General features: G+C 35.4%; 1 protein-coding gene across 1 annotated transcript in view; it reads left to right on the forward strand.

Annotated features, from left to right (window-relative positions):
- EYS (eyes shut homolog) overlaps nucleotides 1-24,534 on the forward strand; it is a 1,685,250-nt gene that overhangs the window by 144,932 nt on the left and 1,515,784 nt on the right. Inside the window, 2 exon segments of the mRNA XM_053601630.1 lie at nucleotides 12,007-12,166; nucleotides 20,475-20,596. Of these exon segments, the coding sequence (XP_053457605.1) occupies nucleotides 12,007-12,166; nucleotides 20,475-20,596 (282 nt within the window).

Genomic DNA, 24,534 nt, shown 5'->3' on the forward strand with positions numbered 1-24,534 from the left:
AAGCTATAATTTAGCTTCACAGTAGGGCTGAGTACATTGGATACTTTCTCTTCCATTCCTGAGATACTTTGCTAAGAAGAATATGTTCCAGCTCCATCCATGTAAACATGAAAGAGGTAAAGTCTCCATCTTTCTTTAAGGCTGCATAGTATTCCATGGTATACATGTACCACAATTTGCTAGTCCATTCATGGGTCGATGGGCACTTGGGCTTCTTCCCTGTCTTAGCAATTATGAATTGGGCTGCAATAAACATTCTGGTACAGATGTCTTTGTTATATTGTGACTTTTGGTCTTCTGGGTATAAACCTAGTAAGGGAATTATAGGTTCGAATGGCAGGTCTATTTTTAGGTCTCTAAGTGTTCTCCAAACATCCTTCCAGAAGGAACGTATTAGTGGGCATTCCCACCAGCAGTGTAGAAGTGTGCCCTTTCCTCCACATCCACGCCAACATTTCTAGTTTTGGGATTTTGTTATGTGGGCTACTCTTACTGGGGTTAGGTGATATCTCAAAGTAGTTTTGATTTGCATTTCTCTGATGATTAAGGATGATGAGCTTTTTTTCATATGTTTGTAGATCTTGCGTCAGTCTTCTTTAGAGAAGTTTCTCTTCAAGTTCCGTGCCCACCCTGAGATGGGATCACGTGTTCTTTTCTTGAAAATTCGTTTGAGTTCTCTGCGGATTCTGGTTATTAGACCTTTATCAGAGGTATAACCTGCGAATATTTTCTCCCATTCTGAGAGCCTTCTGCTTGCTTTTTATTCACTATGTTCTTGGCTGTGCAGAAGCTTTTTAGTTTGATCAGGTCCCAGTAGTGTATTTTTGATACTGCTTCAATTGCCTGGGGAGTCCTCCTCATAAAATATTCACCAGGCTGATTCCCTCAAGAGTTTTCCCTGCACTTTCTTCAAGTATTTTTATAGTTTCATGTCTTAAGTTTAAATCTTTTATCCAGTGAGAATCTTAGTTAATGGTGAAAGGTGTGGGTCCAGTTTCGATCTTCTACAGGTTGCCAGCCAGTTTACCCAGCACTATTTGTTAAATAGGGAATCTTTTCCCCACTGAATGTTTTTAATTGGCTTGTCAAAGATCAAATAACGGTAAGTAGCTGGATCCATTTCTTGGTTCTCTGTTCTGTTCCAGACATCTACTTCTCTGCTTTTGTGCCAGTACCATGCTGTTTTGATCACTATGGATTTATAGTAGTCTCAGGTCTGGTAGTGTGATTCCTCCTGCTTTGTTTTTATTGCTCAGTAATGTTTTGGCTATTCGAGGTTTTTTCTGATTCCATATAAAACAAAGTATTATTTTTTCAAGATCTTTAAAGTATGACAATGGAGCCTTAATAGGAATTACATTAAAATTATACATTGCTTTGGGCAGTATGGACATTTTAACAGTGTTGATTCTTCCCAGCCATGAGCATGGTATGTTTTTCCATCTGTTAACACCTTCAACTATTTCTTTTCTTAGAGTTTCATAGTTCTCTTTGTAGAGATCTTTTACATCAATTGTTAGGCATACTCCCAAATATTTCATCTTCTTTGGCACTACAGTGAAAAGAATAGAGTCCTTGACTGTTTGTTGGGCTTGGTTATTGTTGGTATATATAAAGGCTACAGATTTATGGGTGTTGATTTTGTAGCCTTAGACGTTGCTATATTCCTTGATCACTTCTAAAAGTTTTGTAGTAGAATCCCTAGTGTTTTCCAGATATATGATCATATCATCTGCGAAGAGTGAAAGTTTGATCTCTTCTGACCCTATGTGGATACCCTTGATCGCCTTTTCTTCCCTAATTGCAATGGCTAAAACTTCCATTACAGTGTTAAAGAGCAATGGAGACAATGGGTAACTTTGCCTGGTTCCAGATCTAAGTGGAAATGATTTCAATTTAACTCCATTCAATACGATATTGGTTGTGGGTTTGCTGTAGATGGCCTCTATTAGTTTAAGAAATGTCCCTTCTATACCAATTTTCTTAAGTGCTCTGATCATAAAGGGATGCTGGATATTATTGAAAGCTTTTTCTGCATCAATTGAAAGAATCATATGGTCTTTATTTTTAAGTTTGTTTATGTGTTGAATTACATTTATAGATTTACATATATTGAACCAGCCTTGAGACCCTGGGATAAATCCGACTTGGTCACGGTGTATAATTTTTTTGATGTGTTGTTGGATTCTGTTTGTTAGGATCTTATTGAGTATTTTAGCATCCAAATTCATTAGTAATATTGGTCTATAATTTTCTTTTCTTGTTGGGTCTTTCCCTGGTTTAGGGATCAAGGTGATCTTTGCTTTGTAGAATGTGCTGGGTAATATTCCTTCTTTTTCTATATTTTGGAAGAGGTTTAGTAGTATAGGTACTAGTTCTTCTTTAAATGTTTGGTAGAATTCTGATGTAAAGCCATCTGGTCCCGGGCTTTTCTTTTTAGGGAGATTTTGTATAGTTGATGCTATTTCAGAACTTGATATAGGCCTGTTCAACATTTCCACTTGGTTCTGGCTAAGTCTTGATAGGTGGCATGCTTCCAGGTATTGGTTGATTTCTTTCAGTTTTTCATATTTGTGAGATAGAGTTTCTTGTAGTATATGTTAAGGATTTTTTGAATTTCTGAGGGGTCTGTTGTTATTTCATCATTACCATTTCTAATTGATGAAATTAGAGATTTTACTCTTTTTTTCCTGGTTAGGTTGGCCAAAGGTTTATCTGTTTTATTGATCTTTTCAAAAAAACAGCTTTTGGATTTATTGATCTGTTGTATAGTTCTTTTGTTTTCAATTTCATTTAATTCTGCTCTGATTTTGGTTATTTCTTTCCTTCAGCTGGGTTGGGGTTGGAGATTTCTTCCTTCTCCAGCTGCTTGAGACGTCCCATGAAGTTATTAACTTCCTCTCTTTTTCGTTTTCTTGAGGAAGGCTTGCAGTGCTATAAATTTCCCTCTTAGGACTGCCTTTGCAGTATCTCAGAGGTTCTGGTACTTCGTGTCTTGATTGCTGTTTTGTTCCAAAAATATGGTGATTTCCTTCTTAATCTCATCTATAACCCATGTATCCTTCAGTATAAGTTTGTTTGGCTTCCATGTTTTTGTATGGGTATGCAGGTTCCTGTTGTTATTTAGTTCAACTTTTATTGCATGATGGTCTGAGAAGATGCAAGGAATAATTTCTATTTTTTTAAATTCTAATTTTTTAGATTTGTGGCCTAGGATGTGGTCGATTTTGGAGTATGTTCCGTGGGCTGATGAGAAGAATGTGTATTCAGTTTTTTGGGGGTGAAATGTTCTGTAGATGTCTGTTAAGTCCAGATGTCGAATGGTTGAGTTTAAATCTAAAATTTCTTAGCTTAGCTTCTTTTTGGAGGATCTATCCAGGACTGCTAAAGGGGTGTTAAAATCTCCAACTACTATGGAAGTGGAGGAAATCGAGTTGCTCATGTCTGTTAGAGTTTCTCTTATAAATTGAGGTGTGTTGTGATTGGGTGCATAAATATTAATAATTGAGATCTCATATTGAGTATTACCTTTAACAAATATGAAGAGTCCACCCTTATCCTTAATTATTTTGGTTGGTTTAAAGCCTATTGCATCTGCGAATAGGATTGCAACACCTGCTTTTTTCTGCTTTCCATTTGCCTGGAATGTAGATGACCATCCCTTCACCTTGAGTGTATATCTGTCTTTTAATGTAAGATGCGATTCTTGGATGCACCAGATATCTGGCTTGGGTTTTTGTATCCAGTCTGCCAACCTATGCCTCTTTAGAGGACAATTTAAACCATTCACATTAATTGATAGTATTTATAAGCCTTTCGATAGACCGGTGAACATTTTTAATCCTTTTGCGACTGTGGAAGTTGGAATTTGATCAAAAAATTTTGGGGTGGGTTTACTTTTGTGGTAGAGAATTATGGTGGTCTTTATGGAGGATAGGTCTAAGAATGTCCTGGAGAGCTGGTTTAGTTGTGGCAAATTTCTTAACATGTGAATGTCGTTGAAGTATTTAATTTCTCCGTCACAAATGAAGCTCAGTTTAACTGGGTACAAGATCCTGGGTTGAAAGTTATTTTGTTTTAGGAGATTAAAAGTTGATGACCAGCCTCTACTAGCTTGAAAGGTTTCAGCAGAGAGATCTGCAGTTATTCTAATAGTCTTCCCCTTGTATTAATGGTTTTCTTTCATCTGGCTGCTTTCAGAATTTTCTCCTTCATATTAACTTTAGTGAAATTGATTATGATGTGTCTGGGGGATATCTTATTTGGGTTGAGTTGTGCTGGAGTTCTGAAACTGTCTGCTATCTGAATTTCAGAATCGCTTGGCATGTCTGGAAAGTTCTTCTTCATAATCTCATGGAGAAGAGACTCTGTGCCTTGTGAAGCCACTTCATCACTTTCGGGGATCCGTATAAGACGAATATTGGTTTCTTCAAATTATCCGAGAGCTCTCTGAGAGAGTGGTCTGTTTTTGCTCTCCATTTCTCTTCTTCTTTGAGGGTTTGGGAGCGTTTGAAAGCTTTGTCTTCAATGTCAGAAATCCTTTTTTCTGTTTGCTCCATTTTGTTACTGAGGGATTCTACTGTGTTTCTCAGATCTTTGAGGGATGTAACTTCTTGTCTCAATGTGTCGAAATCTTTGGTCATTTGGTCTTTGAATCCGTTGAATTCTTGAGATAACTTTTGGAATTCTAATTCGATCTTATTTGCTATCCAGATCCTGAATTCAATTTCTGACATCTCAGCTATTTGTTTGTGCATGGGGTCTTGTGCTGTTTCTGCCCCATTGATCCTTGGGGCAGTTGATCTACTCTGATTATTCATATTGCCAGAGTTTTTCTGTTGATTTCACCTCATGGTTGTTTTTCACCGTTGCCTCTGGCTGTCCTCAGATTTGGGGAGGTGTCTCTCCAAGATTAGATCCCAACAGGATCACTCTATTGTTGCTGGATCTTTGTAGGGAGTGACCCTGTGTAGTTCCTCTGGGGCTGCTCTAGCTAGGGAGTTCTTGTTGTGGAGGCAGCTCCAGTTTGTGACACACCCAGATCCAGCAACAGGGCTGGGGGTGGTGCGCATGGTTCTGGGAGTGCCAGGCTCCCAGTGACTTTGGCACAGAGAGCCCAAGGCTCCAGCAGTCTCTGGCCAGGAGAAGAGCTCTGCGCAGAGGCAGGAAGGACTCCAAAGGGCACGCAGCTACCAGAGTTCCTGTCCAGATGAATGGGCTAGTGTGGAAGCTTGGAGGACACAAGAGGGAGGACGCAGGGTTGCGTGGCTCCCGCAGTTCCTGGTCAGGGAATGTGGAGGCCCAGTGGGTGCGGGTCACCGGTCGGGGGTCGCTGCACAGCTCTTATGGAGGTCTGGGTGGCGCCAAGCCCAGGAGTTTGAGGTTGCTATGAGCTGTGACGTCACGGCACTCTACCCAGGGCAATAGCCCTGGGTCCAGTGTGCCAAAACCATCTTACTCTGCCCCTAAGGATTAAGGCTGTAAGGCAGCTCAGTCCCCGCCTTTAGGCTGCTCAGTCAGTAGGTTACTTTGACTCGCCCAATCCTTGCTCTGAGATCCTGAGGGCGGAGCTTTCCAGGGCAGTTCTTTCACAGTGGCTTCCTGCGCCCAGCTCAGTGGCTACATCTGGGGCCCCAGACAATGCCCAAAGTTCTCCACACTCCTGCTCAAGCTCTCCCCAACGCAGTTCAACTGAGTGCCAAGTCCAAGAACACTGAAACAGTTCACAGGTAAGGCCTTTCCGGTTTGCAGTCTCACTGCTGCTTGTATTTACAGTTGCTGGCGTGATTAGGTCGATCGAACACACACAACCACTTGCCAGTTTTCCACTGTTTTTGTTCTCCTCTTGGGGTCCAGAAGTCCCTTGCTGGCTCCCTGTATCCTCAAAGGGATGATTATAGGCAGATCCCACCAGCCAGAGATGCCTGGAGTCTTGTCTCTGCAGACTCGCTGTTCCCAGTTGCAGGGAGGCTGTTACTCGGCTGCCATCTTTAATCTCCACCTTGTAACTGATTCTTGATCTACTTTCCTTATTAGTAAAAGAAAGCAATTGAACTCATCCCCATGAGTCTCTGACCCCCGGGGATACCTGATCTTTTAGACATACATCACGTAAGAGCAACAATAATTCAAACCTCCCAATGCTTCCCATCACCTCTTCTTTTAATCCCAGGGGCTTTACCTAACAGACACTGTTATTTGTCTCTAAATCCATCTTCTCTCACTCCTTCCATCAGCTAGCTCATTATTATTGAATTGAATGAAAGAAGAAAGTCTTAACAAAGAAATCCCTTTCAGCTACTCTGAGCCATTGATTGTTCTTTTATCATACCTGTCCCGCAGTCTTTCATGATTCTAGGCTAGCACACGGCGTTTTTCTCTCTGGACTGCTTTTCTCATCTCATGTAGCATATAAATACATGCCTTCGTTTAGAATGAAGACCTTGGGATTATGTGGACTACTTCTTCCTTCCTCTTCCTGTTGTACATGCTACTACCGTTCTACCTGGCCCTAATTACATTGACTGAGATTTCTTGGAATAATAGTAAAAATCTGCATTAAACTATAAGCTCAGTGAGAGCAAGGATGCTGTCACTCAGCGTTGGGTCACTTCTTAACCACTGGAGAATAGCTAGTTTCAAGAAAATGTTTGTTAAATTTTCACATGTCATCAGAGCACAGTCTCCTTGCCAATGATAGTAATACATAGCAAGGTTTGTAATAGTGGTAATGTTTGGTTTAGGTTGTAGTTTAGAGAAAGATTTCAAAGACTCCTGGAATTAAATAATAAATGGATGCACCCTTCCCACTCCATTTCTCCCCTTCATCCTGGGCTATAGGAAGGGAGGGGAAAATCAACACATTGTACCCCACATATGCATAAATGTATTCATGATCTATGTGTATTTGACTTAATAAAAAAACAATAAAAACATAAATAAAGGGATGCACCAATTAAAAAACATAATAATAATTGAGAGCCAAAGCAGGTCAGCTTTTGCTTTAATTTTGTATCATTTTACTTTTTTTAATGAAGATAAAACTTTTATGTATTACACAGATGAACTGGAGGAAAAGTCATGCTAATTTTATTTAATTAAATAATATCTTTACCACTGATTTTACAATATTAATTCTTCCACAGGAGACCCTGACTGTAAATGATAATTACATATTGATTTTTTTGAATTCATTACTGTTCCATTCAATTCCTTTTTTCAAAGACCGTTACATTTCTTTAAACTGGGTAAAATAAGATATTTTACAAATAAATAAAATCTAATGAAATGAACTAAGTGAGATAATGCTTTTGAACTCATTTGAACAATGGTAAATCTATGGTAAAATGCCTCCCCCTCACCAACACACAGAAGAAAGAGAGAAAGTGGTGTGAGGTTTTCCTACTAGGAATATCTCATTATACATAAAGGAAAATATACTTTTTCTCAATATTCTCTATAATTTCTTAAAACTAGCAAATGCTTAAAAATAAATATAAATAGAATCACCAGGGAATATAAAAGCTGTGATGTTAGATAGAAACCATTAATTGTAATACAGTTTCTTTAAGAAAGGGAAATTCATGATGCTTAATACATTTTGAACATCAAGATAAAAAAAAATCATTATTTTTCCTAAAAAAGGTGGCTGTTATAATAAGAAATCAACTGGAGTTGTTTTAAAATCCTCTTCATGCTAACAATCAAAATCGGTTTTCCTCTATAGAATAGAAAAGTCTTTTGGAAAGCAACATTGAATATATTTGGCAATTGAAATGATAAATCAGTTGGTTAAGGTTATAAAATTGTTATGAATGCGTATTTTGTGCCAATCAAGTAAAAATCACAAAACTCTGGTACTGCAAAATTTGCCCCTTTCTGATGTAACATATTCTGACATGTGATATAAGAAATAGATTGCTTTTCATTTTATGGACCATTTTCTTGATTCACTTGCTTCTTTTTATTGTCATTGTGCAACTATTTCATCATTGTCTTAATTTCGCTGTTTGCTTACCAAAATTATGCTCTCACAGCTTACTGAGGTTCAAAGTCAGTTCAAGTTTAGTTTTCTAATATGTGCCAGTTAATTAGTTCACTGTCGGTAAGATAGATGTTCACTTCCAAACGCATGTCTGTATGTCGCCATCCCCTGTCAGCCTACTCACTACCAAAAGAAGTGAAGGGCAAGTGCTGAATTGATTCCTGTTTTCAATTTTTATACATAAACCTAGCAGTCAATTACAGGAAAGAGTAACAAGTTGCTGTTTCTCATGTTTAGTTTTATCAGCAATGTATAATCTTCTATTGTTTACTGCAATTAATGTGATTTTTATTTTCTTACAGAAATATGAGCTATATGTTTGGTAGGATAAGGGCTAATTTAATGCACTTGATAAATATTTACAATTTATTCAGCAAATGACTCCCATCTTGCCTTTAGACAGAGGATGTTTTTGACAAGTATATTGTGTTTAGTTACGCTGTGAAAACGAAATCTCCTTTCTACACAGACACACATCAAAAACTAAAATAGAAATCAATTTTTCCCTCACCTCACATGCCAACTGCAACTTCCCTCTGCATCCTCCTTCCTTTCAGGAATAAAATTTTGATTATATAATCTACTTAGGGAAACCAACTATTCCACTTTGCCTAGAACTCAGTGACTGCGTGGCACGCAATAGTTTCAGATTTTTGAAACACAAAAGTTCCAGGCAAACGGAGAAAAGTTCTTCATCCTAAATCCTTTTGACCAGAGTGAACCCATTTTAAATAAAGAGAATCATATTTCATTTTTCAGAGGTAAAAAATTGAAATTTATAATTTTTGAAATGTAGTCCCAGACCACACTAGATTTTCTGTTAAACATGTGTCATATAATTCATGAATTCAGTGAGAAATAGTATTAAAAACAAGAATTTTTTTTTTTTTTTTTGTAGAGACAGAGTTTCACTTTATGGCCCTTGGTAGAGTGCCATGGCATCATACAGCTCACAGCAACCTCCAACTCCTGGGCTTAAGCGATTCTCTTGCCTCAGCCTCCCGAGTAGCTGGGACTACAGGCGCCTGCCACAACGCCAGGCTATTTTTTGGTTGCAGTTCAGCCAGGGCCGGGTTTGAACCCGCCACCCTCGGTATATGGGGCCAGCGCCTTACCAACTGAGCCACAGACGCCGCCCAAAAAAACAAGAATTCTTTTAAGACATTCATTTAAAGCTATTAAATTGGGGTGATTAAAAATAAGATTAGGTGAGCAAATCCATGTAAAACTATTTTCAAATCTCTTTACATATAAATAAAACTGACAGAGAAAAAGTGACATTACCATATTACCTGAGACCACTGTGGAATTTAGGATGTCTTAACAGTGGAGAAGACAGTCCTTCTACCAAACATTAACTTCAATGTCAAAGAGAGGCCACTGGAAAGTATTTGAATTCCACAGACATTTACCTAATCAGACAAATAATCCTGTCTTATTAGTTGTCTCTTTAAGTTTATGCGAACTAAGAAAATAGTGTTTCAATAGGCAACGGGCATTACATTAATCACCATTTTCATATAAATTCAGAATGATTAGTTCTACTAGCAGCATTTTTGAAATTTACACTCAAAAAGAAAGATATTGATTTATCTAAAAACCATATTACTTAAATAATATAACACTATAAAGAAAACACTTCATGGATTCATGGTCAATTTAATAAATGATTTTCCACAACAATATTATTAAGATATTATCAGTTGTTTAATATTTTCAGCCTTATGACAGTTATCCCTTAGGCATCATCTGGAAATTTTGTTCATCTAATAAAGTAATACAAATACCCTAACGCTAATCAGTAAGAACTACATTATATTGTTATGTTTCCCTTTTTTCCTTGGCTGCCAGAAAGCTCACAGAAATTTAGAGATGAAGGTTTAGTTTATTTGTTCAAAAACTTTTCATCTTGCTGTCTTAAACTTATATTTATAATATTGTTGTTGTTTCTGTGAAATGTGTGCATGTGTGCTGATATTCTCATTCAAACATACAAATTGCTAAAAGAGGTCAGAACTGGAGATAGATTTGTATCATAATACTCCTAACCTCTACATATGGTCCCATGGAATAAACTAAGTCAGGTTGTTAAGTCAGAGGAAGATGATTTGCTTTTACAACAATTTTAGAAAGGTGATAAGACCTCTAGTTTTCCACCACAAATAATCTCCTATAAATCTAAGTGTCATCTAATGTTGCAATAAATTCGCAGTGTCTTTATTCAGTATCGAAGGGACGAAAACAAATAAATTCTTCTGACATACCTTGAGATCTATCCTGCAGAACTTTGTTTTCATTACAAAATGTTAGGGGTCTATTTCAGTATTCAGATTCTGGTTAAACTGGAAGGGACAGTGCCACAGAACCCCTGTGAGCAGGGATCCAAGTTACACCTGTCGTTTTTCCTGTTATTTGTCATCCTTAGTTGGGGGCTGCTCCTTCCTGGTCTGTCTCCCCCAAAGTTATTACAGAACATTTAAAGTCTTATTTCTAAATGGCTCCTTGACTCCTGAGTTTGCCAGATGGATGTGGGATTATACATTTTGGCTCAGCTGCCTGTGATATCTCTTAGTTTAAAAAACAAACAACAACAACAACAAAAAATAACAACAATGAAGACAAAAATCAAAACACCTAACAGATGACTTAGTTTAAGCTTAGTTTTTGTTGTGATGATTATTGTTGTTTTGTTGCATTTTAAGGAAAGAGACAACTTTATGAGATCCTATCAATATGAATAACATGCTGCTTTACTGAGATTATTTCATATAGTCCTAGATTCAGAATTTATTAGGACTTCCTATTTTCTACCACAATGAGAATCCCAAATCCAATAGAGACAATGTTCACGAACAGTGAAGATTAGTTAATGCCATTGGTAGAGTTTGAAATTTGAGGTGTTAGTACATGTGTAAAGGCAGTGAGTTAAGACGTTGGAGATCTGAAAACTTAGAAATTCTATCATGAAATTATGTTTTCTTGGTATTCATTTAATTTTTTTGGATTATTTCTCATATTGAATGTTGATTCCAGTTAGTTGCATGGTAATTTGAAAGTCAATATAGAAACTTCGGTTTTAATATTCATATTTTGTTGTGCAATTAGGTAATTATGATTGTGAATCCAGGTAGAAGACAATTGTGACTTTAAACAATTAGAGCAATGCCTGCTTAGTGTAGTAATTGCATTAAAGGAAGTGTCAGATGGTAATGATTCCTTGTGCCCCACAATTCACCTGTGCTTTCCAAGGCCAAACAGAGGGTGTCAGCTCTTTGGAAATACGGAGAAGCAGAAATGATTGAAGCCCTAGTCTGTCTCTAGGGCTTAAATTTCTTACGTGGTTTATGTCTTTCTAAGACCTGAGTAGCATGTAGTAAAACTTAATGATGGCCTCAGTGTGACATAAAATGGTTTACATTAAATTAATTTAGTTGTCAATATAACTGAATATGATTCATGTCATTGAATATCCTGGAGATTACACAGACAAATCGTATTATAAAAAATGGGTCCTGATTTTCTTAAAATATTTTCAAATGATAGCAAAAATAATAATTTGAACTATAGTACCCTGGCATTTTATTGTGTTAATTCTATTAGGTTACAAGTGTTTTAAATGATATGTTTCTTCATTGATACCATAGTTATTTTTAATTTGCATTTGTATATGTGTGTGGGGGGGAGGATGTAATAGAGCCAGCAAACAGAAGATTAGGGAGTGTTACATATTGGGGAGGGAGTAAAAGTCAAAAGAAAAGGCATTTGAACATGAACATGACAAAAGAGGACATGGAAAGAAAAAGTTATAAAATAGAAGAAATAAGCAAAGAGAGGTGTAAATTGTGTGTCTGGCAAAAATTTCTAATATTGGTGGTTTTAGAATTCATTTCTTTCTTTAATACATATTATATATTAAAAATATTTCATACATGTGTATCATTTTCCATGAATTCCTTTGCCAGGTTGCTTGCACTCCGGAGTGTACAAAAATTTCATGTTGTTTGGTGAAGAATATTTACCGCATTCACCAGCTCCCCTGCTACTGTGGCACCACCCACCATGATATTCGCCAAGATAAAGGTCCTTCTCCATTTGAATGTGTGTGGCAACTGGGATTTATAAGTAATTATTTTAATTTTTCTATTGCAATAGGTTTAGGGGTACGAGGATAATTATATAGTGGTAAAGTCTGGGATTTTAGAGCGTTTGTCACCTAAATAGTGTGTATTGTACCCAATTTATTTAAAATTGTTTCATCTACTTGATATTTACTAGGTAAATTTTCTGATCACACAAGTATTTTATCTCTCTAAACATGATATAAAGCAAATGAAACCAGTACTTGCATTTCTCGATTTGTTTCTTTAACTGACATGTTTAATACCAAATACATCCTAGGAAATCTGCTTAGTATGTGTTTTATAAGGGTAAAGAAAACTGGAGCTGGGCCGGTGCCGGTGGCTCAAAGGAGTAGGGCCTTTGGTGGGTTCAAACCCAGCCCCAGCCAAAAACTGCCAAAAAGAAAAAAAAAAGAAAGAAAACTAGAGCTATTTTCTTCTGTCATGGATCTATTTGTGTGTGGGGGGGAGAAGGGGGCTATTCAATAAATACTCAAAGTAATAAATAATCAATATATAACAGATTTGTTTTTGTATTTCAAATTAATATGAGGGTACAAATTTTTAGGTTACTTTGTTTTCATTTCTAAGGTAAAATTCAAGTTGCAGCTAGCCCTTCACCCAGGGCACATTAGTTGAGAGCCCGCCAATCACCCTCCCTTCGCTTCCTTCCCCTCTCCATCCTTGCTAGGCTGTATTTGTGTTTTATCATTTGTGTGGACATGTAGTTATTCATATATTGGTTTCATATTAGGATCAAGGACATTGGATTTTTTTTTCTCTGTTCTTGAGATACCTTACTCTGTCTGGGTAAACATATAAGATGTAAAGTCTCCATCTTTTCTTATGGATGAATAGTACTCCCTGGTATACATATACCACAGTTTATAAATCTTTTTTTTTTTTGAGACAGAGTTTCACTTTGTTGCACTTGGTAGAGTGCCGTGCATCATAGCTCACAGCAACCTCAAACTCCTAGGCTCCAGTGATCCTCTTCCCTTGGCCCTTATAGAGCTAGTATCTTGCTCTTGCCCAGGCTGGTCTCCAACATCTGACCTCAATCGATCCACCCACCTTGGCCTCCTAGAGTGCTAGGATTATAGGCATGAGCCACTGCACCTGGCCAAGGTATTACAGTATTTGAAATAAAATTATCTTGTGTGGGGGAAAAACAGGATTTCATGGCTGCTTATAAGCAAAGACCTGTTTAAAAAAAAAAGGAAAAAATGGCAATTGAAACATTAATTTGGGAGGTCAGATAAAGGTTTCCCCAAGAAAATAACCCTTGAAAAGAGGTATGTAGAATGACATTATGGCAGAGAATCTGGAGAAGAGGGCATTCTCAATTGAGAAAATTGCATTTATAAAAACATGTTAGAAGAGATAGATCTTTGGCTGGAGCTCTGAGAAAAGAGTCACAAGGCTTAGGGGAGAGGGCAATAATAGAACTAGAATGCCAGGTTAAACACTTTTTATTTTTATTATAAAATGAATAAGAAATGATTGTAGAGTTTGACACACTCAAAAAAATGCATAGCAAGTGAAGAGGAAAAAAAGGTAGGGGTTGGCTGGAGTTATAATGTGAGATGATGAAAGATTGAAGTAAATGGAAATTCTTGTTAGAGAGAGAAAGGACGGACAGTGACAGAGATGTCAATGGGACTCCTAGATTTTTTATCTGAAATAAAATCATTATATAATGCTTATATTTTATTTTATATATATATTTGTTTTGTAGCATGATAATCCTATCTCAGAATCTGTTTTGATAAGCACAATTTCTGTTCTTTAATTACATTTTTAATACTATTTGAGTTAGCTGATGCAAAATTTGATGTATATTATTAAAACTATATTTCCTCTGACAATGATATTGTAGCATCATAGCATTTATCAACCACTAGCAAATTAGTAGAGGGGGTGTGTCTCTCAACTAACAGCTTATTGTATTTAACTGAAAGCAGCTTCATTTATAAGATTATATTCCATGAAAACAGTGTTGCGATAAACTAACAATTAGCTTCTTAAACAGAAAACATGATAATTTATTTCACCATGCTCATAAAATAGTATTCTGGGGAGTTAACAACCTCTAATGACAGAAATAGTTATCAGTTCATTAAGCAAATCACACTCAAGACCAAAAGTGGAAAAGTCAGCAAGTACTTGTTGATTACGCTATGTTGATGCTAAAGGGAACTTCAAACACGGTGTTATGAATACTTATTATTTTTACAAATGACATAAATAAGAGAACCACAACAGCTGTGGTTAGAAAGGTTAAATGAATTAACCTGTTCAGGACTGTTTAGGGATTGTGTCACTTCAGTGGTTTAAAAACCTGGCTACATATTATAAACATTGGAGGTGCTCTTGAGATGTACGAATACTGAACTTCCATTACAGAAAAATCAAATAGGAATCGTAGTGAGGAATGGTAGTGAGGTGAGCCCAGAAGCTCTTTAAAGCCTCCTTAAATGCTCCTAATGTGCAGATCAAGACAATGTACCATGACACACCACATTAGTTCACGAATTTCAGAGTTTGCATCATTTTTATTCTTGATTTCACTTTGTCTCATGGCGGAAATAATGCTTACATGTGTCTGGTTATTTTTAAATGTTAAACTTCTTTTGAGAACTAAAAATTGCTAAAGGGAATATAGTCACAATGAAAACATAGCAAATGTATTTTTCGGGAAGATGAAAAGAGTAATAGGAAGTCCATCACTCATGGATACATCAGTCAATTTTATCAATGGCAGTGAAGTAAAAAATATACTTTTTATAACAGGAAAGTGAAAAAGAAGTCAAAATTACTCGTGGATAAATTATCACTAAAGAATTATCATCAAAGTAATATGAGCATATTTAATCCTTATCCCTTCATGAATCTATGTTCACAATTCATTCGATAGAGCTGATGATAACAAAAATAAGGATTATGTGACCCCCTACATCTAAAACTCTAAAAAACAATTCAGTTGTCCAAGAGAAAGAAGCCAATGTGAAAATGTGCAATCGTCAGTAAATACTTAAGTAGAGCCATGTAAACTCACTTTGAATATTTATATTAATATTCAGCAATGCAAATTCTGTCAGTAAATTTTTAAAACCAATCCAGAATTCAGAATAGCTGAAAAAAGTATGGAAATAGAATAATACATTTTGTGTACTGCAACATTTCATTTCTTCTCATTTCATTTGGTTATCGCTGTTAAGATGGTTTCTTTTTTACTCATAAAATAATAACATACTATGGAAGAGGAACTTCAAAATCAAGATGGTGAGTGAGCACAGAGTGTGTTAATTTTACCAGCAGGAAAATTATTTTAATGAAGGGATTTTTCTACCAACTAAATGAAATGTCTTACACGCCCAATCAATTCTTTCCAATATGATTGCTCTACAAGTAAGGGATGGCAATTAATTAGAAGAAGCCCCTTCAAGGACAATTGGTGTACAGGGCACGGAAAAGCCCTGTTTCTTCTGAATGTCATCATCCATGTTCACTGTGTGTATTATTAGATTTGAGAAAAGGAGCTCCTGGCAGAGTGGATAATGAGTTGTGAAGTGAATAAGACAAGATGAATCGAGTTTAAGAAAAGATGAAATCATAGCCAAAAATAGAGTTCTCTTGAATACCTTTTTTCAAACATTTCATTATTATAGTTAGCTTATCTAAATTAAGCATATACATTAAAACATTCGGTACATATTAGTGAACTTTGTTCTAAATGAAGAGTGATTCCTGCCTTTGTGAGCAGATATTGATACTTATTTTTCCTCAGAGAGGGATTTAATAGACAAATTAAATTTAATAGACAAAAGACCTCTGAAGTCACAAGCATAACCATTTTAGAAGGGCAGTTACCTTTCTTGCCTAGTTCCAACAGAATAGTGCCGGACAATTCAGACAGATAATTTATAAGTTATACATCCCTAGGCAAGAGTCGCCAGTTTTCTATGGCTGTGTTCACATTACAACAATACAGTTGAAAAGCTGCAACAGATACTATACAATTCGTGAAGCCAAAAAATATTAATATCGGGCCCTTTGTGGAAAATGTTGAACATTATTACATATTGTCTTTCCCCCATTTATTATAAGTGACTTCTATGTTATTCCTTAACAATCATCCTTTTTGAAATATTTCAGAATATTACAGGGGTACACATATTTTAGTTAGACAATTCGTTTTTGTGCATTTTAAGTCAAAGTTGTAAGGGTGCCCTTCACCCAGCATGTGTGCATTGCACCAGTTAGGAGAGAATTTACCCAACCCTCCGCTCCCTTCCAATCTAAAGATAGGTCAGGCTGCATGTATTATTACTTTTAGTAATCTTTTTTTAAACTTTCATAATAGAGATATTAGTGATATACACAGCATCGTATGTACAGTACAGTGTTAGAGTAGTATGGATTTGATAGTATGCTTACTTTTCCCAGTGAATTTTATACTTTCAGTATTGTTCTCTACAAAACTGGTAACTATGTGTATAATATATATGTTAAGTAGCTCATTTAGTCATTCTACAATGTACATATACTTCAAAACATCATTTTTACTCTATAAACACACATACAACTTTATCTGCCAATTTTAAAAATGACAATAATCCATCCCTCCCAAAAAGACATACCATGCTGTTGGAGAGGAGACACATCTATTAAAGATTTCAATTCTCCATATATTTCACATACGTATTAAATTTAAATAATATTAGAAGTGCTTCTTTGTTTCATGAAACTGACATCTTATTTCTTAATGTTTACATGAAAAATCAGACAAATAAAGGGCAAATATTTTCTGAAAAAAAAATTATGTGTGGAGGTAAGGCATAGAACTAGCTCTACCAGGTATTAAAGTACCTGATATGTTTCCATTCATGAGAAATATAGCACTGTTACATTGACAGTTGACAAATATGTCAAAATACAAAGTCTCGAAATAAATATAAGTTGTGCAAAGAATTTAAAATGAAATGCAATTACCATCTCCAATCTAGGATAAGTAAGGACTGTTCATTCATTATAGCGGAACAACTGTATGCCCATTTGAAAAAAAAAATCTGACTGTCATATATTTTACAACATTCTCTAGGTTAAATACAAATAAAAGTTGTAATACAAAAAATGAAAATATAAAACATCAGAGACGTCTTGGAGAACCACCTCATAAATCTGAATGGGAAAAGCCTTTAAATCTACTGTTCAAAATTTAGATGTCAGAAAGAAGAGACCCGTGAATTTAACTACGTGAGAAGCACTAATGTCTGATTGTGAAAGACATAATAGAAATCTAAATACAAAAAAAAAAAAAAAAGAAAAGAAAGAAAACCAACAAACCACCAGCTGTTCTCAACCTGCAGGCGTGACCGGTTTGTATCAATGAAAATACATCCCAGCATTAGGAAGGCTGAGAACCATTAATATAGACATTTCACTTGACAGAAGAAAGATTAGAGTCAATAATATATCAACGCTTGGAAATCAAGAAGCTGAAAACCAAAAACCTGACAGAGAAATCAGCCAATAATATAAACGCACAGTTTACATAAGAAGACATAGACTGTATCCCTAAATATAGGGGGGAAATTCTCAGCTTTATTCATGTTGTAAAAAAGAAAATTTATTTTAAAAACACATGAATACAGAATTTTTCTCCCATCAATCTTGGCAAGAATTGAGAGTTTGACAGCTTACTGATTTTATCCTCAGCTGGAAATAATGTAAAATCACTGTAATCTCCAAACAGGCCAGTTTTGCAATACCCATACATACAACATTTGCAGTAATCTTCCTGTTATTAAGAACACATCCACATGCTGAACATGTGTACAATTTTTTTTATTTTATTTTTTTTTGCTTATTAGATCAAAAGAATAAACACAGTTGAAGAAATGCATGTGGAACACATCCAATACTGACAGGTGTATGATAAAGTCCAAGGAAACCACCTGAACACCACAGTCTCAGAGTCTTTTAAAGCCCTGAACAGGGCAGCACCTGTGGCTCAAAGGAGTAGGGTGCTGACTCCATATGCTGGAGGTGGTGGGTTCAAACCCAGCCCTGGCCAAAAACTGCAAAAAAAAAAAAAGAAGCCCTGAGCAACTCAACATTTCTGCTAGACAAATAGCTTTTTTTCATAATCCCTCTCTAATTAGACTTACGTATTTTAACTATCGTCCAATTAGCCTTTCTGCTAATTTAGTCACTTTATCATTTTTTTTCACATTCTCATTCTCTATGTTAAAACTTTTAATATTTTTCTTTGTCTTCTTTTTGAGGCTGTAAGAGGCAGAGGCAAAGATGTAACAAATCATTAACTCCAAATTTTTCATCAGATATTGAAGAAAATTTTACACTAATAAATCCGACTATTTAGGTAAAATGGATACATTCCTAGAAAACTACTAATTGGTAAAATAGATTCAATGACTAATGTAAAAAGTGAATAATAATATTACAAATTCCTAAATAATTGAATAAAATTGTTTTTAAAATGTTTCCACAAAAATATATACTGGGAGTATACGGCCTTTTATTCCATTTCTCTGAATTTTCATTAAAAAGTTAATTCTAAAACTACCTAAACGCCTACAAAAAACAGAGAGAGGAAAACATCAATTGATTATATGAAATTTAGCACAACCATATTTGAGTCGTTAACTGTCAACACAATTGAAGGTAGGATTTTTACTGACTTATTAAAAATTAACTGATCTTTCTTCTCTTGTAAGGCATATCTGATCCGCTGATTCTATTTCATTACTAACAGGGGAATAATTTTCCATAACTTTAAAAGTATAAGCAGTCACATTACAGAGGTATAGTTGAAGGGTTTTGAAATATTCTATTTGTGTTCCTAGTTCATTCCTTTTTTCCCAGTTAAACACGTGCGATTTCTAAGTTATACACAAGCACACAGCAGATGTCATTTTGTGAACCATTTCTATTTTATAACTCAATTGTTAATTGCATAGCTTTTGTGACATTTTATAGGAAATCATACCTCACAGATTGATAGATGTTCATTTAGTTAACCATAAGCAATTCTAAACCAGGGGTATTCTGCTAAAGGATATCTTAGCTAAATACTATCCCTTAAACAAAAATTGTCTGTTTACTAGGAGATTTAGCTATGTTTATAAGAAAACTATCAGTTCTCCTATGTCCTTTCATTACCTGGGATATTACCTGCATTAATGAGAGATTCTCAGCCCAGCTTAATTAGCTCCTCTCTTCTTCAGGTTTTGGAATTTACACTTTTTCTATAGTTTCCAAGTCTCTCATTCCTTAATTTCCTATCAGTTTACCTATTTTATTCATCTTTCCTATAGATCCCTAAACAAAATTATCATAATTAAATTCCTTGTCTGATAATTCAATACAGGGGCTGAGAAATGGTTTTTATTATTTTCTTTTGGACATAAGTCAACTTCTTTTGCATTTTTTGCAATCTCATTTTTATTATAACACCGATATTGTGTCCAACATCATAGTGTAAGGTAGCTAAATTACATACGCATTATGTGTGCATGACTAGAACTACAGGTATGTCCACAGACTCACATACATTTCCTTGCCCCATCAGGAGACTGTGATAATTTATCTATTATAATATTTTAGGAATTTTTTTCCAAATTTATTTCCAAACAGTTGCTTTCTTTTTTTTGAGACAGAGCCTCAAGCTATCACCCTGGGGAGAGTGCCCTGGCGTCACAGGTCACAGCAACCTCCAACTCCTGGGCTTATGCAATTCTCTTGCCTCAGTCTCCCGAATAGCTGGGACTACAGGCACCCCCCACAATGACCGGCTATTTTTTGGTTGTAGTTGTCATTGTTTGGCAGGCCTGGGCTGGATTCGAACCCATCATCTCTGATGTAGGTGGCTGGCTCCCTAGCCGCTTGAGCTATAGTTGCCGAGCCTATTTCCAAACAGTTTCATAGCCAAACCTAATAAAGTAAAAATGCTTTTATTTTCATACAAATTTATTGTTACTTTTATAGCTATAATATTTTTGTAATTATTAATTAGCAATGCAGTTACCATTTGATTATTTTTTAAAAATCCTTTGGCCTGAGAGCCTGTCTTCTTGATCTGATGCTGCATTTTTCAGTCTATTCAGGAGCTGTAGCTTTGTCATCTTTTAGGGCTCTTTCAGATTTAATATTCTGCAGGTATAGGAGTTTATTCTGTGGCAGGTGTTGTCAAATTTATCTTCTTCAGTAATTGGACAACTTTCTTTAATAATTCAATGTGAATTCAAGTTTGTGAAAGGTTATTTAATTTTTTGTCTCTTTGAAAGGAGCTGAAGGTGAAAAATGTGAAGTGGAGGTTGCTGTGCACTTTTTTCTAGATGCAGTTGATGGGAACAAACCTGAGGATATCAATTATGCATGTTGGCTCCCGTGTGAAGGGACGGTCGAGGTAAGGTAAATGTCTGACATGTAGTAGTTTCTTGTCTGTCTCTTTAGTTTGTAGCTGTGTAATTTGAAAAAAGGTTAGGAATGTTAAGGTTACAGATTTTTCAATGTTCAGGATATGCATAGCATAAATATGGCTTCATCAACAAATTCTCAACCATCTAGTTGCAAAGTTGTGTTTACTTCTTATAATACAGAGGTAAGAAAGAGTTTGAAGAACCATTTTACACTGAGTCTCTTTGTATTCGATTCGTATTATAATTTGCTTACCGATTATAGCTTTTCAAACACAGTAGTGATTATGCTGCTTTTTTTTAAAAGGTCATAATGAACTGCCATTGTCTTGTGGGTTTAATTAAACCTCTGAAAGATGGCTAATCTCTGGGAAGTTTTACTATGAACAGTTGTGAGGCTTACAACAAAAATTAAGAGGCCCCCCATTTTCCCCCTCACCTACCTTTATCTTGTACAAATTAGAATTATATTTTTAAACACATAAAGATAAAATTTTAGGATCGTAGTTTTAAACTAATTAGGAATGTTTTATTAAAATGATTCAGGAGTTTTAAAAAAATTCAGGGAATTAAAATATTTGCAACCTTTTTTGCTGTGACATAACATAATTTGGTCATTTTAGAGAGATAAAACAGATTTAAATTTTATATATGCCATTCAAATACATTTTTAAAGTAAATATTATAATCCATTTTCCTTATGAATATATCCATTAACATTGAGCCAACCTTAGAAAAAATACAAATCACTATTTCCTCCAAATTCACCACGTAGAAGCATTATTAGTCCTATACACAGACTTCAAATTCCTCAGACCATTTAATTTAAGGTATGCTCTCTAAAGTACACTCTTGTATTATGTTTTCAAAATTCCTAAATATATAAAGTAAGCTTAATATAGTCTATTGACATATATACATGTAGCATACCATAACCATATACATGACTGTGCATGTATATGATTAGTTTAATAGTTTAACTTTAAATTTAACTTTAAGACTATTCAATAGTCTTCAATAGTTTTAACTTTAAGATATTCTATTTTATCAGTGTATTAAAGGCAAATCTATAATATATTTACTAATTTGATCAACTATAAATCTTCCCTTGGAAACACACCAATCATATCTTGTTTTCATACTTTTAGTTCTCTTTACCCTTTTATAATAATTACCTGCTCTAGGCAAATTAACCAACGGTATTTCTTTAGACTTAAGAAAATACAAGATAGCAATACAAGAAAATAATATTTATTTGATTATTCCATGATAACCCACTTTATATAACTTTAGAAAATTTTATATTAGGTAAAATAAACACAACTTATATCACAAAGATATTTGCATGTCCTATTTCAATTCTAAGAAACAGGGATATTTTACAACTATGATTACAGACTAACATTTGTATAATTTTCTTAATTAAAAGTTGTTCAGGTGGGGGAGTGCAAACTACCTTCCTTTAGAAGGAAGTATGGGGAATCCTCAAAGAACTTAAATTAGACCTTTCATTTTATCATGCAATCCCATTACTATGTATCTACCCAGAAGAAAAAAAAATCATTTTATTATAAGGATATTTGCTCTGGACCTTATCACAGCTCAATTTACAATCGCCAAAATGGGGAAACAACCTAAATCCCTATCACCCCGGAGGGATTGAAAGCTGAAGTATATGTATAACATGAAACACTATTCAGCCATTAAAAAAGATGGAGATTTTCATCTTTTGTATTAACCTGGATGGAGTTGGAACACATTCAACTATCAAAAGAATCTCAATTTACAATCGCCAAAATGTGGAAACAGCCTAAATGCCCACCAACCCAGGAATGGATTAACAAGCTGTGGTATATGTATACCATGGAATACTATTCAGCCATTCAAAAAATGGAGACTTTACATCCTTCGTATTAACCTGGATGGAAGTGGAAGACATTATTCTTAGTAAAGCATCACAAGAATGGAGAAGCGTGAATCCTATGTACTCAATCTTGATATGAGGACAATTAATGACAATTATGGTTATGGGGGGGGAAGCAGAAAGAGGGATGGAGGGAGGGGGGTGGGGCCTTAGTGTGTGTCACACTTTATGGGGGCAAGACATGATTGCAAGAGGGACTTTACCTAACAATTGCAATCAGTGTAACTGGCTTATTGTACCCTCAATGAATCCCCAACAATAAAAAAAAAAAAAAAGAATGGAGAAGCAAGAATTCAATGTACTTGATTCTAGTATGAAGCCAATAATCTAATTCATGCCCACATAAGAGAAAAAGTCAAATCCATTCATGGTAGGGGGTAGGGAATGAGGGAGTGGGAAAGGGGAGGAGGAAGGGGAATGGGTGTACTCCCACATAATGAGCAAAATGTTGGGGTGTATGACACATCTCTTGGAGGCAGGACATAACTGTAAGAGGGATTTTACCTAGCAAATGCAAACATTGTAACCTAATTCTTTACTCTCTCAATTAACATGAAATAATTTAAAAAATTAGTTATCCAAAATTTTCCTAATTCAAGTGAAAAACCAGTGTAAACTTTTCATGCTGACTAAAGATGTGGAAATCGCAACTTACACCATCATATTAGTATCATCAATAAAGCATTTTAGTACAGTGGTGTCCAACCTGTGGGCTGCCTGTGGTGTCCACCATTTTAGTACAATGGTGTCCAGCCTGTGGGCTGCAAGCTGACTTTGTGATTAACTTTTTTGCTCATCTGTAGTGTTGGATATTGTCTTTTTTTGCTAATAAACTTTCCTTGCTGTTTGTGTATTTAATGTATGGCCCCAAACAACTCTTATTGTTTCAATGTACACCAGAGGGAAAAAAGTTTGGAAACCTCTGTGCAATTAGCGTAATAGAATTAATACATTAGGATAGTAGAAATAATAAGAATTCATGAGGTTAGGCCCTCTTAAATTACAACTATTATAAAATTTTCAGTTATTTCAATTTTGTATTTTTATAATCATAGACAATTTGAGGAAACAATTACAGAATAATCCTTTTAAATGAAATTTCTAATTTATGTCAAGTGTCATTTATTGATTTGGAAATTGCAGGAGTTCCTTTTTAAAAAGAAACCTCCATTGAATAAATAACTGTAAATAAATGAACCTCAGTATTTATATATTTAAAAAAAGAAAGACTTTAAGTCAAAAGCTCTGTGGGCCTAATTTTCTTTTCATCTAAAAGGCTAATAATATTAACCACACATAGGTACATTTTTTCACCTTTGTTAAAGTTATCAAAAGGAAAAATATAAATAAAGCACAGTTTATCATATTCCCCTTCTTGTAATTTTTTGACTATCTGAACAATAGTTCTAGAATGTTCATGTAATGATAGAAAGAATATTTATGATCAATTAATTTCAAATTTTTCCAAAGCAAAAAGAGTAGAAAAATAAAGAATAAGTTAAGGGGAATTAAATTCAGACAGAAAATCATGATTGCAAAAAGCTCATTATCTCTCCTCTGCAAAGAGTAATAGATGCTTAAAATGCAGAAACCCCTATTTTCACACACACGCACACACATGAACAAGTTATTACAGACAGTGTAAACAGGAACTCACATACTTGATAATTCCAGAGTAACTTAATTAAAATGTAGGTCTTAACAACCACAAAAGTATGAAAATGAAAGAGGAGGTCTTGTGTATTTACTGATTAGTTGCTCTATGAGACATATGGACAGAGAATCTCCTCATAAGAATGTTTTCCTTTGCACCGTGCCTGTGGCTCAGTGGGCAGGGCACCAGCTCCATATACCAAGGGTGGCGGGTTCAAACCCAACCCTGGCCAAAGTGCAACAAAAAATAGCGGGGCGTTGTGGCGGGCACCTGTAGTCCCAACTACCTGGGAGGCTGAGGCAAGAGAATCACCTAAGCCCAAGATCTGGAGGTTGCTGTGAGCCATGATG

The sequence above is a fragment of the Nycticebus coucang genome, chromosome 9, assembly GCF_027406575.1.
Source record: "Nycticebus coucang isolate mNycCou1 chromosome 9, mNycCou1.pri, whole genome shotgun sequence".
Taxonomy (NCBI): domain Eukaryota; kingdom Metazoa; phylum Chordata; class Mammalia; order Primates; family Lorisidae; genus Nycticebus; species Nycticebus coucang.